We start from the raw sequence: 14556 nt of genomic DNA on the forward strand, positions 1-14556 counted from the left end.
TTGTGTGCTTCCCCCTCTCTCTCCGAATCTTGTCTCCCGCTCCCTTTATTGTATGTTTTGTGTGTCCGTTTTTTTTTTTGTGATTAATGTTAGCTCTTACACGAGCCTCAATCTTGTATACAAAAAAAAAAGTCTGGGCCCTTGGCTGGGCTATTCAAGGACTTTTACGTTCTTGGTCTGAAACCATTCCAGTATTGCTTCATTCCGATCTTGTGTTGTTGCGTGCTTTATTCCAGTGTTGCATTATTGTTCTGAAGCCATTCCAATTACTTTGTTGCTTGTTGCTTTCCAGTGATGCATGGGGTCATTGTCTTGTTGGAACGTAAATCTTCACTGCAGTCTAAGGTCTTTTGCACTCAACCAGATTCTCTTCAAGAATTTGCCTGTATCCACATCATCAAGGAAATCCTCATCAAGGATTTGCCTGTATTTGGCTCCATTCATTGTTCCCTCTATCCTTACAAGTATTCCAGTCCCTGCTGTTGAAAAGCACCCCCATAGCATGATGCACCTCACGCCACCATAGCATGATGCACATCATGCCCCCATAGCATGATGCACATTCCTACTTCACGGTAGGATTGATGTGAGATGGGTGATGACCAGTGCTAGGTTTCCGCCAGATGTAGCTCTTTGTATTCAAGTCAAAGAGTTAAATTTTCATCTCATCAGACCACATAATCTTTTGCCTCATTCTCTGAGTCTTTCACACGCCTTTTTGCAAACTCCAGGCGTGCTGTCATGTGCCTTTTTCTCAGGAGTGGCTTCTGTCTGGCCACTCTCCCATAAAGCCAAGATTTTTGAAGTGTTACCAAGACTGTTGTCTTTCTGGCAGGTTATCCCATATTGGTGAAGGAACTCTACAGTTCTGTCAGAGTGGCCATTTGGTTCTTGGTCGCCTCCCTGACCAAGGTCCTTCTTACCCGGTTGCTCAGTTTGGTCAGACGGCCAGCTCTAGGAAGAGTCTAGGTAGTTCCATATTTTTTCCATTTCCTAATGATGGAGCTCACTGTGCTCTTGGGAACTTTCAACACTCTATAAATTGTTTCTCCATATCGACGCCTCTTCACAATACTATCTCCGAGTTCTACGGACAGTTGCTTGGACTTCGTGGTAGAGTTTCTGCTCTGACATGCACTGTCAACTGTGGGACCTTATATAGAAAGGTGTGTTTCTTCCAAAATCATGTCCAATCAATTGAATTGGCCATCGGTGGTCTCCAGTCAAGTTGTAGAGATATCTCAAGGATGATCAAAGGAAATTGGATGCACCTGAGCTCAATTTAGACTGTCATAGCAAAGGGGTTGAATACTTGTCGACTCAAAACAGTTCAGCTTTTCATTTTTAATTGTTTTGTAGAAATTTCTCCAAAAAAATTCCACTTTTTTTTTTTAGATCAGAGACAAAAGAAATCTCATTTCAATCCATTTTTTAAATCAGGCTGTAACACAACAAAATGTGAAAAAGTCAAGGGGTGTGAACACTTTCATAAGGCACTGTATATCTGTATGCATATGTTACAACCCAACATCTTAAGAATTGAGAATTCTTGAGAAACAAAACTTGAGAATCACTTGAGAGCAGTCGACGGTGTGGTGTGCGGTACTTTCCAAGAAGCGTGTTGTAAGCTCAGTCTATTAGAAGACAATGAACACTGGAATGCGACATTGGAGGAAGTGCTGCGGCCAATTCACCAACGAATGTGCGTGCCCTTTTTGCAGTGATCTCATTTTGCGCCCCCTTCAAACCCGCTTGAACTTTGGCAAGGGCACTGGGAAGCCATGACCCAAGATATTCACAAACAGTTGCAGCGACAAAACCCCGAGCTGAACATCATGTATGCAGGGGATATGTTCAATCAAGTGCTCATTCTACTGGAGGGCAAGGTTCTGGAAATGAACAATCATTCTCTTAATCATTTTGGCCTACCCACACTGCGGAGGACTCGTGAAGCTTTAATGTGCAGCATAATGCTGCGAGAAACCAAGTATGATGTTGATGAATTGGAAAAGTATGTCTGGGAAAATGAGCCGATGTTAGTTGAAGATCAGCGTATCACATAAAAGATTCTGGAGAAAATTGACTTTGGTTCAGGTGGCATTATTTTTCCAAGACATACCAGGTGGAACAGGAAAAACTTTGAGGAGTTAATTAAATTTCCCCGGACAACTGCCTGACTGTCATCTTCTGTGGTTATTCTCATCACCACCATGGCTAACTTTTCCCCATCACTGAAGATGGGTACTTTTGCTAGTATTGTATAAATATATATATATATATATGCATACATATGCACACACAAAAACAAAAACTGTATTGGTCATAATACCCACAGAAATACTGTTGGCAGAATAAATCACAAAATTCCCATCATGGCGGAAACATGATCACGACACGCATGAGCACATGGCATTTGGCAAGTGCACAACATAACACGTGGCCTAGTGCACAACACCTTTTATAAACCAGCATACTCCTGCTGGCTGACGTGGAGAGATGTGAATGTGAGGAAGAAAACGATACATTATAAAGCAGAGCAGGAGAAGCAAATCAGGACTGGAACATGGATTTACCATCACCTGAAAAAAAACAAGTTGATAGTCATTAGGATTGCTTCAAAATTCAAGAAAAATGTCAGTTCACCATTAGCATGCCTTGAAAGGAAGTTTACACCTGTCGTAAGTATTTAAACCGAGTAAACCGGACTAACAGATTTGATGGAGTGGGATGCAGCATCACAAACGTGCAAGGCCATTGGTTTATTACATGCATCTCCTGACCCTGCCCCCCCCCCCCCTGGCCCCTCCCTCACCCTGCAAGAGGTATCCTTCCTCATCTCCCACAAACCATACCCAAAGCCTGATAAATGAGATGATGTTTGCTACCCTAGCCAGGAAGTAATTCCTGGTATTGAAGCTAATCAAACAGCACGCTTGTACATCATGGATACACCGATGTCAACAGTCTTTGTTCTACATGCAATTTATGGACGATTTTCTCAATGAGCGTTCGATCAATAATACAGTAATAATAAAAATAGGGGCAATACCCCTGGGTGCTCCGTTGGTAGAATAAAGCAGTATACTACACTGACAAAAGGTATTTTAAACAATACCCCAATTTAAATGGTTGCTGCAAGACAGGGCAGGATGTAGACTCACACTAATGTAATCATAAGACTCTAAACCCCCCCAAAATACCTATTTTGGGGAGCAAACTTCCCCGCCCAACCCTGCCCCCCTTAGCCCCCCCCCCCACTCCCTTCCCCGGTATACGTCCTTAGACCCCGATTTTTCTAATTTCTTGAATAGACATTGGTACATCACGGGTGATGAAAGTTGTGATCGAGTTTCATTAACATTGTGTGTGCAGTTTTGGAGAAGAAAGCAAATACCTATTTGGGGGGGTCAAACCCTCACACGTCCCCTTAAAGTCTTAAACCCTGATTTTTTTTTTATGCAGTGAACAAACATTGGCACAACACACGTAATGAAGGTTGTGGTCAAGTTTCATCGAAATTGTGTGTGTAGTTTCTGAGAAGAAAGTAAATACTTATTTGGGGGGGGAAACCCCCCTGTAGACCCCTATAGGGCCCGATTTTTTTTTTAAATGCCGTGAACAAACTTTGGTACATCATGGGTGTTGAAGGTTGTGGTCAAGTTTCATCGAAATTGTACATGTGTAGCTTCTGAGAAGACAGCAAATACCTATTTTGCATAGAATGTACCTTTGGAATAAAGAAAACAAAGTCCCACCTGAATGCAGCAAATAAGTGGCTGCTCGCTTTCTCAAGATCCCAGGCGAAGCGGCTCAGAACATTCTGGCACTCATGGCGACTGCGAAGACCCAGACAGAACAACTGCTCCACCTAACAATGGCCAAAACAAAAGGGTTTCAAGAATCACAACATTTGTTACATTAATCAATCACAACATACAAAACACATCTTTAGTTCAGTTTAAACCTTTGGTGAAAGCACAAACATGATTTGTGCACCTTTAGGTACTGCACAGCTCTTGGTACATCCCAGCAGTGAGCCTGCAGTGCAGCCTGGCTCTCCTCGGTGGTTACGCCATGCACCAGACTCTGCACCTGCATACAGCCACACAAAACGAAGATTTGTGTGTGGGAGTTGATGTTGCTGTAACGTATTATTCTGACTTGTATTTGCATTGTTGTTGTGGTTTATCGGACGCGCTTATTCGTCAGACACGAGTGAATCATCACCGCGTCAATAAACGCGCTTTCCGCTTCCGGCACGATGGAGTCTGCTTGAGTTCGTTACATGGTGTCAGAAGTTCGTTGATATTCACGCCATAAGCCGCCATTCGTCTCCATAAATATGGCATCTCCGAACTTTGATCATCCCTCGATCGACTGGGAGAGTCTGGATCTCTACCAGGAGTTTTGCCGGTTCAGAAATCACGTCAGTTTTGTCTTGTCAGGGCCGCTCACAGACATAACGAAGCCTCGTCAAGCAGGATGGCTCGGAACGTGGATCGGCGAACAAGGTCGTCAAATCTACCAAACTCTATCTTGGGAGGAAGGAGAGAAAGACGACCCGCAGGAAGTGCTGAACAAATTCCAGAACTATGTGCAGCCCAGAAAGAACAAAAGAGTTGCCAGACACCGACTGAAACAAAGGCGCCAGCGGAGTGGTGAGTCTTTTGATCATTTCATAAAAGATCTGAGGATAATTCTCATGGATTGCGATTACCAAGACCCAGACGACATAATCGTCGATTGCATCATTGATGGCAGCCATGATAAGAGGGTCCAAGAGAAATTACTCGATAGGGGTGAGGAGCTCTCACTAGCTAAAGCTATAGAAATTGGCCAACAGCTAGAGCTCTCGCAGAAACATATGAGAATAGTCCGAGATGAAGATGCTCTCATCTCAGCCCTCAGATCTGAAAACGAACGAACTCAGCACCAGACTCAACGTTGTAAGAGCAAGCCTGATAGGCATACACAAGCCACCGAGCTGTTCAAAGCTGAGAATCGGTTTCGGAATGACGGTCCCTGCAGCAAATGTGGCCAGTCAGTGCACAGGCAAGCCAAGTGTCCAGCAATTAATTCTAGCTGCTCCTACTGCAAGAAGCCTGGTCACTGGTTTGCGGCGTGTCGGAAGAGACTGCGCGACCTAAAGTCCCTTGATGAGGAGACCAGTCTAGATCATGTAGATCTTCCTCAAGAACTCGTCAAGGAATCTGAAATTTTAAGGATCTCCGCTCTACAACCAAGCATCAATACGGCTACTCATGACAAGTGGGCACAGACCGTCACGTTGCTGGGTCAGCCGACTCGGTTCCGGATTGACACGGGTGCAAGGTGCAACACACTAACGCTCAACGACTACCAGTTAGTCCAGCACCTCGCAGGCGATCTACAATCGTCGCATAAAGTTCTTAAAACATACTCGAACCATACTATCCATCCTGTCGGTACCGTGACACTCCCTCTCTCTCACAAAAACAAGACCGTTAGAGCCAGTTTTGAGGTCATTGACCTCGATCAGGAGAATGTAATGTCAGGCGCTACCTCGGAAGCCCTAGGCCTCATTGTCAAGCTCGATAAGTTGTCTCTTGTTCAGCCTCTAGTCAATGTGTCTCAGGAAGCAGTAATCTCTGAGTTTCCAGAAGTTGCCAAGACAACTGGAACTCTTCCCGGAACTTATCGGATCAAGCTTGTAGAAGGGTCACAGGGAGTAGTTCACGCTCCTCGCAGACAGCCTGCAGCATTGAGAGAGCAAATAGTTGACAAGCTACAAGAGATGGTCACCGAAGGTCACATCGCGAAGGTAGAACGACCGACTGAGTGGGTGAGTTCCATGGTAGTAGCTCTTCGCAACGGCAAAGTCCGCATCTGTATAGACCCCAAAGACTTAAACAAGTGCACAAAACGTGAGCACTACCCAATGAGAACTGTTCAGGAAGTTTTAGCTCAAATCCCTGGAGCCAAAGTAATTTCTGTGCTTGACGCCCGCAGTGGGTTCATGCAAATTCGCCTTGACGAGCCTTCTTCATTCTTGACCACGTTCAATACACCTGTAGGGAGATACCGCTGGCTGCGTCTCCCTTATGGATTGAGGTGCTCGCCGGAGATATTCCAGCGAATCATGGACCAGATGCTAGAAGGGATAGAATGGGCAACAGCGGTAATGGATGACATTTTAGTTGCTGGTCGTGACATCACCCACCACGACTGTGTACTGAAGCGAGTTATGCAACGAGCTACAAGTTATAACCTGCAACTAAACTTCCGAAAATGCCTCATCCGGCAAACCTCAGTCCCTTATGTAGGCCACCTGCTTACTGCAGAAGGAGTGCTACCAGATCCATTCAAGACGAAGGCAGTTGAGAAAATGCCACGTCCAACAGACAAACAAGGCGTCAAGCGTTTCCTTGGATTCGTTCAGTATTTAGGGAAGTTTATTCCCAACCTAAGTGACACAAGCAAGCCTCTCCGTGATCTCTGCAAGGCGGACGTGGAGTTCTCCTGGCAGTCAGCTCAGGAGCTGTCCTTCAAGAAGCTGAAGCAAGCATGTATTTCGGCCCCGGTCCTTCAGTACTACGATGTAAGTCAGCCAGTTGAAATACAAGCCGATGCCAGCCAAAACGCTGTAGGAGCCTGTTTGCTCCAGAATGGCAACCCTATAGCGTTCACATCACGCAGTATGACCGATACTGAGTGTCGCTACGCTATGATTGAGAAGGAAATGCTCTCAATCGTCCATGCAACAGAAGCATTTCACTACTATATCTTTGGAAAATCAGTAGTGGTATATAATGACCATAAACCCCTTGAGGAAATCTTCAAGAAGCCTCTCCTATCTTCTCCCATGCGTTTACAGCGTATGTTGCTCAAGCTTCAACGGTATGACTTGGAGGTTAACTACTGCCGTGGTTCTGAGATGGTGCTCCCCGACACATTGTCCCGTGCACCTCTACCGGACACCGACTCAGAAGCTGGGAAAGACCTTGAGCCTGTGAACATGTTCCAGTTCCTTGCGATCACGAGTGGGAAATACCTCGAAATCCAGGAAGCTACTCTGAGTCAAATGAGCCTTCTCTGCGGTGTCATTGCAAGTGGATGGCCTGACTCCCGAAAGGAAGTCCCAGCACAGGTCCGTCCGTACTTTGACTCCAGAACGCAATTGGCAGTCTCAGACAGTGTGGTCTACAAAGGCATGCGCCTTGTCATCCCGCCAAGCCTCAGACCCAGAATGCTGAGCTTGATTCATGAATCGCACCTCGGAGTGAACAAGTGTAAGCAGCGTGCTCGCGAGGTCATGTATTGGCCCTCAATGAACTCTGACATCGAAGAAACTGTACGGAATTGTTGCAAGTGTGCAGAGTATCAAAGCGCTCAGCAACGGGAGCCTCTCTTGCCGACTTACACGCCTGATCTTCCATTCATCGAAGTTGGAAGCGACGTTTTTGACTTCGAATCAAAGCAGTATTTGCTCACGGTCGATTATTACTCCAAGTTTGTGGAGGTGGATTGCCTCAAGGACATTACAGCTCGCTCTGTAATCGAAGCTCTCAAGCAGCAGTTTTGTCGACATGGTATTCCAGAGAAGCTGCGAAGCGATTCCGGAAGTCAGTACACGTCAGAGGAATTTTCTCAGTTTTGCAAAGAATATGGCATAACTCACGACATTGTGTCCCCCAAGCACCAACGTGCCAATGGAGAGGCAGAAAGAGCGATCCAGACAGTGAAAAGGCTCTGGAAGAAGTCAGCAGATAAGTACTTAGCCCTGCTAGACTACCGCACCACTCCACTTGAAGGAATAAACTTGTCCCCGGCTCAGCTCCTAATGGGAAGACGCCCCAGAAACACACTGCCTTGCAACCGCACTCTTCTCATGCCTGCGCGGTATGACCATCACCTTGTGAGATCACGCCTTGACACTCAGAAGGAGAAACAAAAATACTATCATGACAAGCCATCTATGTCAGATTTGCCACCGCTCCAGCCGGGAGACAGTGTTAGGATGTTGCCAAACCCGGAGGCCAGGCATTGGATTCCGGCTGTAGTTGAGGCGCGCCACAACAGCCCCCGGTCATATTTGCTGAGGACCCCAAACAATGTGTACCGGCGTAACAGGCTCCATCTCCGCAGAGTGCCTCATTCAGCCAATGTTGGCCCGGTGGGAAGTCAGCCACTCTCTCGCTTTTACTCTTCCCAGGACATGAGGGACTTCCCTGATCCCACCACTCAACAGGACACCCCAGTGGGGAACTGCTGCAAGTCCCCAAGTCCAAGTGAGCAAGCATCTGAATCCCAAAGTCTCCCAACAGTGTCATCGCCTCGAGCCACTGCATCTCCCAGAAATACCAAGTTCATCACAAGGAGCGGCAGAGCGGTTAACCCTCCCAGACGTCTGGATCTTTAAATTTAAATCAATTGATTCACGTGATCTGAATGTGATGCTGTTTGTTAATTAATTCATTGTAAGTTTTACTTTATAGAGTTATTTGCTTTGCTGGTTTCCTTTAAAGTGGCTTCCTTGAAAGAAAGGAGGATGTAACGTATTATTCTGACTTGTATTTGCATTGTTGTTGTGGTTTATCGGACGCGCTTATTCGTCAGACACGAGTGAATCATCACCGCGTCAATAAACGCGCTTTCCGCTTCCGGCACGATGGAGTCTGCTTGAGTTCGTCACAGTTGCTCACCCTTTGTGTTTGCGGCAATCTGCCCTGCCAGGGTAAAAGAAATGACCAAAAATAGACAACTAACTACCACTACTACTGGTCGAATTATTCCCACCTTGTGGGGACAACTCTAACTCTCTTTGCGAAAGACTGCCGGGATATAGATGGCGTTTCATGTCCACCAAGTGATGCTAACACACGGGACGGGACATCTGGCTTGACGTCGATCTTCAGGAAGGCACACTTTGTGATGCAATGCTCTGCCTGCGCCGCACCAATCGGATCGTTTATAATCGGGCCTATTAACCTGATCATAAACTTACTCGTATGGCGCTTTTCCATTGCACAGAACGGTACGGTTCGGTTCGGTAATCCCTGCGTCGTTTTTCCATCGCACAACAGAACCGTGAAAATAGGCGGAGTTATCTGAAGTGACGAAACCACCCAAAACGGTCTGCGGTATTGCTAGCTCCACCCATAGGTCTGGGTTCGGCTCGCTTGGTACCTACCCATAGCAGGAACCAAATTTAGCACGGCTACTTAGGTACGGTACGGTTCGCTTGGCAATGGAAAAACGAAAAAACCGATTTTGGTTACAGTATGGTACGGTACGGCACCATGGTGGAAAAGCGCCATTACTCAAATTTGGACTCACAACCACTAGAATAGCAGTTCAGTGCCCTCAGCACAAGGCCATCATCATGCCCAAAATTATTTTTTGCAATTCTACTATTTCAGGTTGTGCTCATTATATTAGCTGGCAGAGAATTGTAGAGATGGAGAATGCAAGACTGTCAATGTTAGTGCCGGTTTATGTCAGAATTCAGTTGGAATGTTAGATTTTACCAAATAGAAGTTTAGAAAGGTAAACTAACTGCTGTGGGGGGGCAAAGGATCTCAATACACACTTCTGACTGAATGACACTGTTTTACATGGTGGTTTTCGCACCTGAGCATTAATGGTCGCACTTTTACCTTTCATGAAGTGTAAGTAAGTTATCACCTGCACCCTGATGAAATTACAAATCCTGGCCAGAATCACCTTCAGCCGAGTCACAACAAAAAAATTAGGCTTGGCCAGCTGGTTCGTGAAAGACTTGGGCTGAAAAAAAAACAACTTTACTCCAACTAATCCCACAGGAAGGAGGGAATAATGGGGCTATGAAAATATGTTGTTGATTTACTTTGATCTATATGTGTTAATTGGCACCACTGATATCTATCCTAACTGGATTGGGTGCCTAACGTTAGTTAATTGGTTGGGCGGTTCTTAAGCCACCAGAAGTGTACTGGCGGCCATATTGTTTCCCCCAAAAGATTGGCTCTCCACTGACCTCTACAACAAATCAGTAGCTATTGAGGATGCCTCTTCACGGTGGTTGTTCCCCAAAGCAAGTTTTGGTAGTCACTGGAATAGTTAAACATTCGACTGCAAAATAGTTCTGGGAAAATCCGTTCAATTTGACTAATTTACAGCCTTTAATGACTTAGGCCTCAGTCACACTGGATCGTACGTTTTCTGGATCGTGCGATTGGTGGCAATTTGGCCGAGGTACGACCAATCGGCAATGTTTGCTACGATCTCCATTTGCGATCGCATACTGCGATTGCTCTTAAGACTGGTGGTAGGTCATCGTACGATAGGTGGTACACGTGTGGTCGTGCGATCACCAACGACTGGAGAAGATCGATCGCAAGATCAATCGTAGGTAATCGTGCGACTAGTGGTGACGATCAGCGACCGATCGTACGATCAATCGTGGCGACCTGCGACCACTCGCACGATCGATCGCAGCCAATCGCAGCCAGTCGCAGCCAGTCGTGAGATGGGTCGCTCGATCAGATCTAAAGGCTCGCGATCGTGCATCAGTAGTCACCTACCTCTCAAGGAGTACACTTCGTCGAACTTTTCAACTGAAACTATAATTCGCTATGCCTCCCAAGAAGGGAGCTGTGGCCTGGCAGCTTAGTTCTGCACATTACTTTATTGTGTTAAAGATTTTACTTTGACAAAGAACTTTGTTTGTGTTTACATGTGTTGATTTAATTTGTATTTAAAATAATAATTTTTTCCATTGTAATATAAACCAGTCATTTATTACTCAGACCATACACACACAATAAAGACAACTAATTATTACTTTTTCTCCTGACATACCATGAAATAGCATGTTTATTGTACAAGTTCATTGCAAAATAGATATGCAAAAATAGATCATACACATAGCATATAATATATGATACACATATCTCAAAAAAAAATCAAAATTCCAACATTCACACAACAGTTCCTAGATCATGTTATCCTGCCATGGGACACTGCCGACGTTGTTGTTGTAGTAGTGCTTGAGGTAAACGCGCACAGCATTGGCGAGCTAAAGACTGCGAGCTGCGAGCTAAAGACTGGTGCTACCACCAATCGTAAGGTCGTGCAACCAGACGGGACAGGTCGTGACTGGTCGCACTACCGATCGGGAGGTCGTACGACAGGTGGCACCACCAATCGTCAGGTGGCAGGACCAGTAGCACGACCAGTCGTGCGAATACTTGACCCGCGATCATGCACGACTGGTGGTGCGTCCATGAGCGACTGGTGGTACGACCATGTAAGACCTGTCTGCGACCTCTTAAGATTTGGAATCGCAGGTCAGAAGTTTTGAACATGACCATCGACCTTGCTGCGACTGATTTTGCTCTGGCGATCACCCACGACCTCTGCGACCAGTTGTGCGCTCTTTCTACGATTTGCCCGTGATTCCAACATTTTTCGGTCGCAGCTAGGTCATAACCTGGTCGCAGGCCCGGTGTGACTGGGGCCTTAACGTTGTGAATGATAGGTCATCATTGTCCTTCTTTCTTTTTTTGAACGGATTTTTGCCAGATTTGTTTTAACAAGGCCTTTATCTACCTTAGCGACTAAGAAAACCGAAAACAGAAATCGAATTGGAGTTAAAATAAACCAGTGAGGCAGTTAGAAGCAAAATGCACATCTTTTACCAGAATAAATTCTTTTTAAAGTCATAAAAGACGATTTATAAGCCATCCATGACCAATCCTCATATAAGCCAAAAGCTTATAGCCTCAGGCATGCAATGATATACATAAGGTTAACTAAAACCTTCATCAAGCCAACTTTATTCACAGAAAATGCCGCAGATGTCAGCATAGCAACTAGCCAAGACCTAACTGAGGCCAGCGGCCTACAGGCCATATTTTTAAACATTAATAAATCAAGAACCAAAAGTGCTACAAACACAAAACTTACCTTATTCTTCTAAGGACACCCTTGCCTTTCCAAATATGCACACATATCCATAGCAACAACACAATGGGTTAATGTTTTCTGAGAAAGCCACTGATCTGTTGTAGAGATTAGTGGAGAGAGCCAATCTTTTGGGAAAACCAATATGGCTGCAAGTACACTTCCGGTGGCTTCAGAACCACCGTTACTCACCCGATCCAGTTAGTATAGAGATCAGAGATCAACATAGCAAGTCCATGATATGAGGAACAAAAATAAAATATTGAAAGCAGGGAAAAACTCTACGGTATGAAGCCAAACATTTTCTTTTTTATACAACATTGTAAACTGAATCATTTATATGTAGTACAACAACCAATCGGTTTTTCTTTCCTAATCCTATGTTGAGCAACATACCTGCTCATCAACCCATGCAGACTGATTGGTAAATTAAGACACCATCAGAGAGAATGAGAGAGTCTGGGAGAACGGCTGTCCAATTAACCCAAGCTGAGTCATACCAAAGACTTTAAAAAATGGAACGTGCTGCTTCCTTACTTGACTTTCAGCATTTAAAAGCATGAGAAAAGACAATCCCAACAGGTTGGCATTCATGGGGAGGAGGAAATACCTCCTTAGGAAATGCCACAGTGAGTACAGTAAGAAAGGCAGCGCCATTGTTCTGACATAACTGGTACCCAGAGTGCCCCAGGTAGTGACGGCACTTCCCGCAAGCTCAGTGGCTGTGTTTGTCTCATATAAGTCCTGTGTTGTGTCTCGTGTATTCGTCTGTATATCCATGTGTATGAGATGTGTGTGGCAGCTCCACTACGAGCCTTAGATACTGTAAAAAGAAGAAGAAGAAGAAGAAGAAGAAAATCCATTCTTACCTGGTTGACTTTATCCCGCAAAGATTGTTGGACTCCCGCTGTTCCTTCCTCTGCTCTTCTCCCTGACCCATCAGCTCGGCTTCCAGTCTGTGGTTCTCTGTCCTGGATGCCTAATGGTCGTACTGTGGCAGTGACAGGCTTTCGTCCTGCTGGCAGTCGACTTTCGAGATATGCTGGGCGCTCAGGAAAGAGGAAATAGTGCGTTGAGCTCACCTGCTGTCCATCCTTCATTATAGGCATTATGCAAGGCTGACGCATTGATTCAGGACGTTGCTCTTCTGTGCCCAGTATGCATGAGTTTGGAGGAGTGACAGTTGAAGAGTCAATATTGCTATGAGAAAGAGAGCAAGAAAGAGATGATGGAGGTATGCATTCAGTGTCTCCGGGCTGAAGCCAAGGACTGGGAGTACGAGAACTTGGGAGGGAGACGGTCTCATTTTGTGATGGAAGAAGCGAGACGAGAGGAATGCGAGGTGGCACAATAGGGGGAGGGCGCGCGGTTGGAGCAAAGGCCTGAGGAGGTATAAGGCACACTCCACAGGGCAGCTCAAGCGTTTTCATGCATTCCCGCTGCAATTCCGCAAAAAGTTCACATGCTAAACCACAGGCTTTACCAGCACTTTCATTTCCTCCTTCCTGATGGGTATACATCTTGGATTGTGGTTCACCATTCTCTGTTCTCCCCCTACTACCGATCCCCAATGCTGCAACATCTGCACCAACCTGACGTACATTCTTAGATCCACTACCAAGACTCTTGGCTTGCCTCGCAGACCATTTGCTGAAGCTATTCCATGTCTCCCCCTCACTCTGATAACCGTGGTTTGTCTGACCCAAAATCCCTTGTGTTTTGCTTTCTTCCATCTCCTCACGCACTGGCACCCTTTCTTCTGTTACAGCGTCATAAGTTGGCCAAGTTGCATGGCTTTGGTAGGATGGCCGAGTAGAGGAATGCAGGGGTTGCAAAAGTATCAATGATGAGCATTTTTCAGGACTTTTCTCCAAAAGAGAAGTGGAGTTGAGAGATAAAGATGACAGCGTCACTGGCACTCTTTCTTTGTCCTCACTGAGGTCTATGAGAGAGACCTCATCAGTGTGAGCAGCCACGGTACGGCCAGTGCTTCGCATTCCAGATCGAATAAGAGGGGGTTTGGGAAGCAGCAGAGAGTGGGTTGAGGGGCCTGCCAATAAGGGATGGCATGGAGTTGTAGGCTCTTCACATACTGGGTCATACAATGGTTCTGAGCAGAGGAAGAGACAGGAAATGACACAGTTAGTGGCAAAAACATCCATTGGCAGGGAATTTAAGTACGTAAAGGTAGCACAATACAATTTCAGAACAAACTATGACATGGTGGTCATATGACAAGATGACATGACAATTACATGTGGTCCACATATCTTGTTATGGCTTACTGTAGGCTAACAGGATAGCGTTGAAGCATGCGCACTCGCCTCTGGGCTGTCTAACCTGGGTTAAAATCTCGACCCCCTCAGCCCCTCATATACTGTCATTCTGGTATTTCACCAATGAGTGATAAAACTATGTTCCTGTCTGTTGACATTAGTTGGTGGATGTTAAAGATCCCTTGGTGTCTCTTGCAAAGGGTAGTCAAGTTGTCACCAGCACCATGAACAAGTTTCAAATTCCTGTCCGAACGTGCAAAGGTGCTGCATCAGTGACACAGCACATTCAGCGACACACCTCAGTAATTGATGCAGCCAGAGGGCTAGATTCACTTGTCCAATATGCATTCGCCAACAA

The 14556-nt window shown here is 45.6% G+C and overlaps 1 protein-coding gene across 2 annotated transcripts in view; it reads right to left on the minus strand.

Moving 5' to 3' along the window:
- Positions 1–79: 79 nt before the first annotated feature.
- Positions 80–14556, minus strand: part of TNK2 (tyrosine kinase non receptor 2) — a 100340-nt gene continuing 85863 nt past the window's right edge. For both annotated transcript variants that reach the window (XM_078786984.1, XM_068131332.2), the window contains exons 12-15: positions 12792–14032; positions 3997–4092; positions 3756–3868; positions 80–2579 (exon numbers count right to left, since the gene is read on the minus strand). In XM_078786984.1, the coding sequence (XP_078643110.1) occupies positions 2576–2579; positions 3756–3868; positions 3997–4092; positions 12792–14032 (1454 nt within the window). In that variant the 3' untranslated portion in view covers positions 80–2575. The remainder of the gene's footprint in view (positions 2580–3755; positions 3869–3996; positions 4093–12791; positions 14033–14556) is intronic.

This window comes from Myxine glutinosa, chromosome 11 (assembly GCF_964187855.1).
Source record: "Myxine glutinosa chromosome 11, kmMyxGlut1.1, whole genome shotgun sequence".
NCBI classification, from domain to species: domain Eukaryota; kingdom Metazoa; phylum Chordata; class Myxini; order Myxiniformes; family Myxinidae; genus Myxine; species Myxine glutinosa.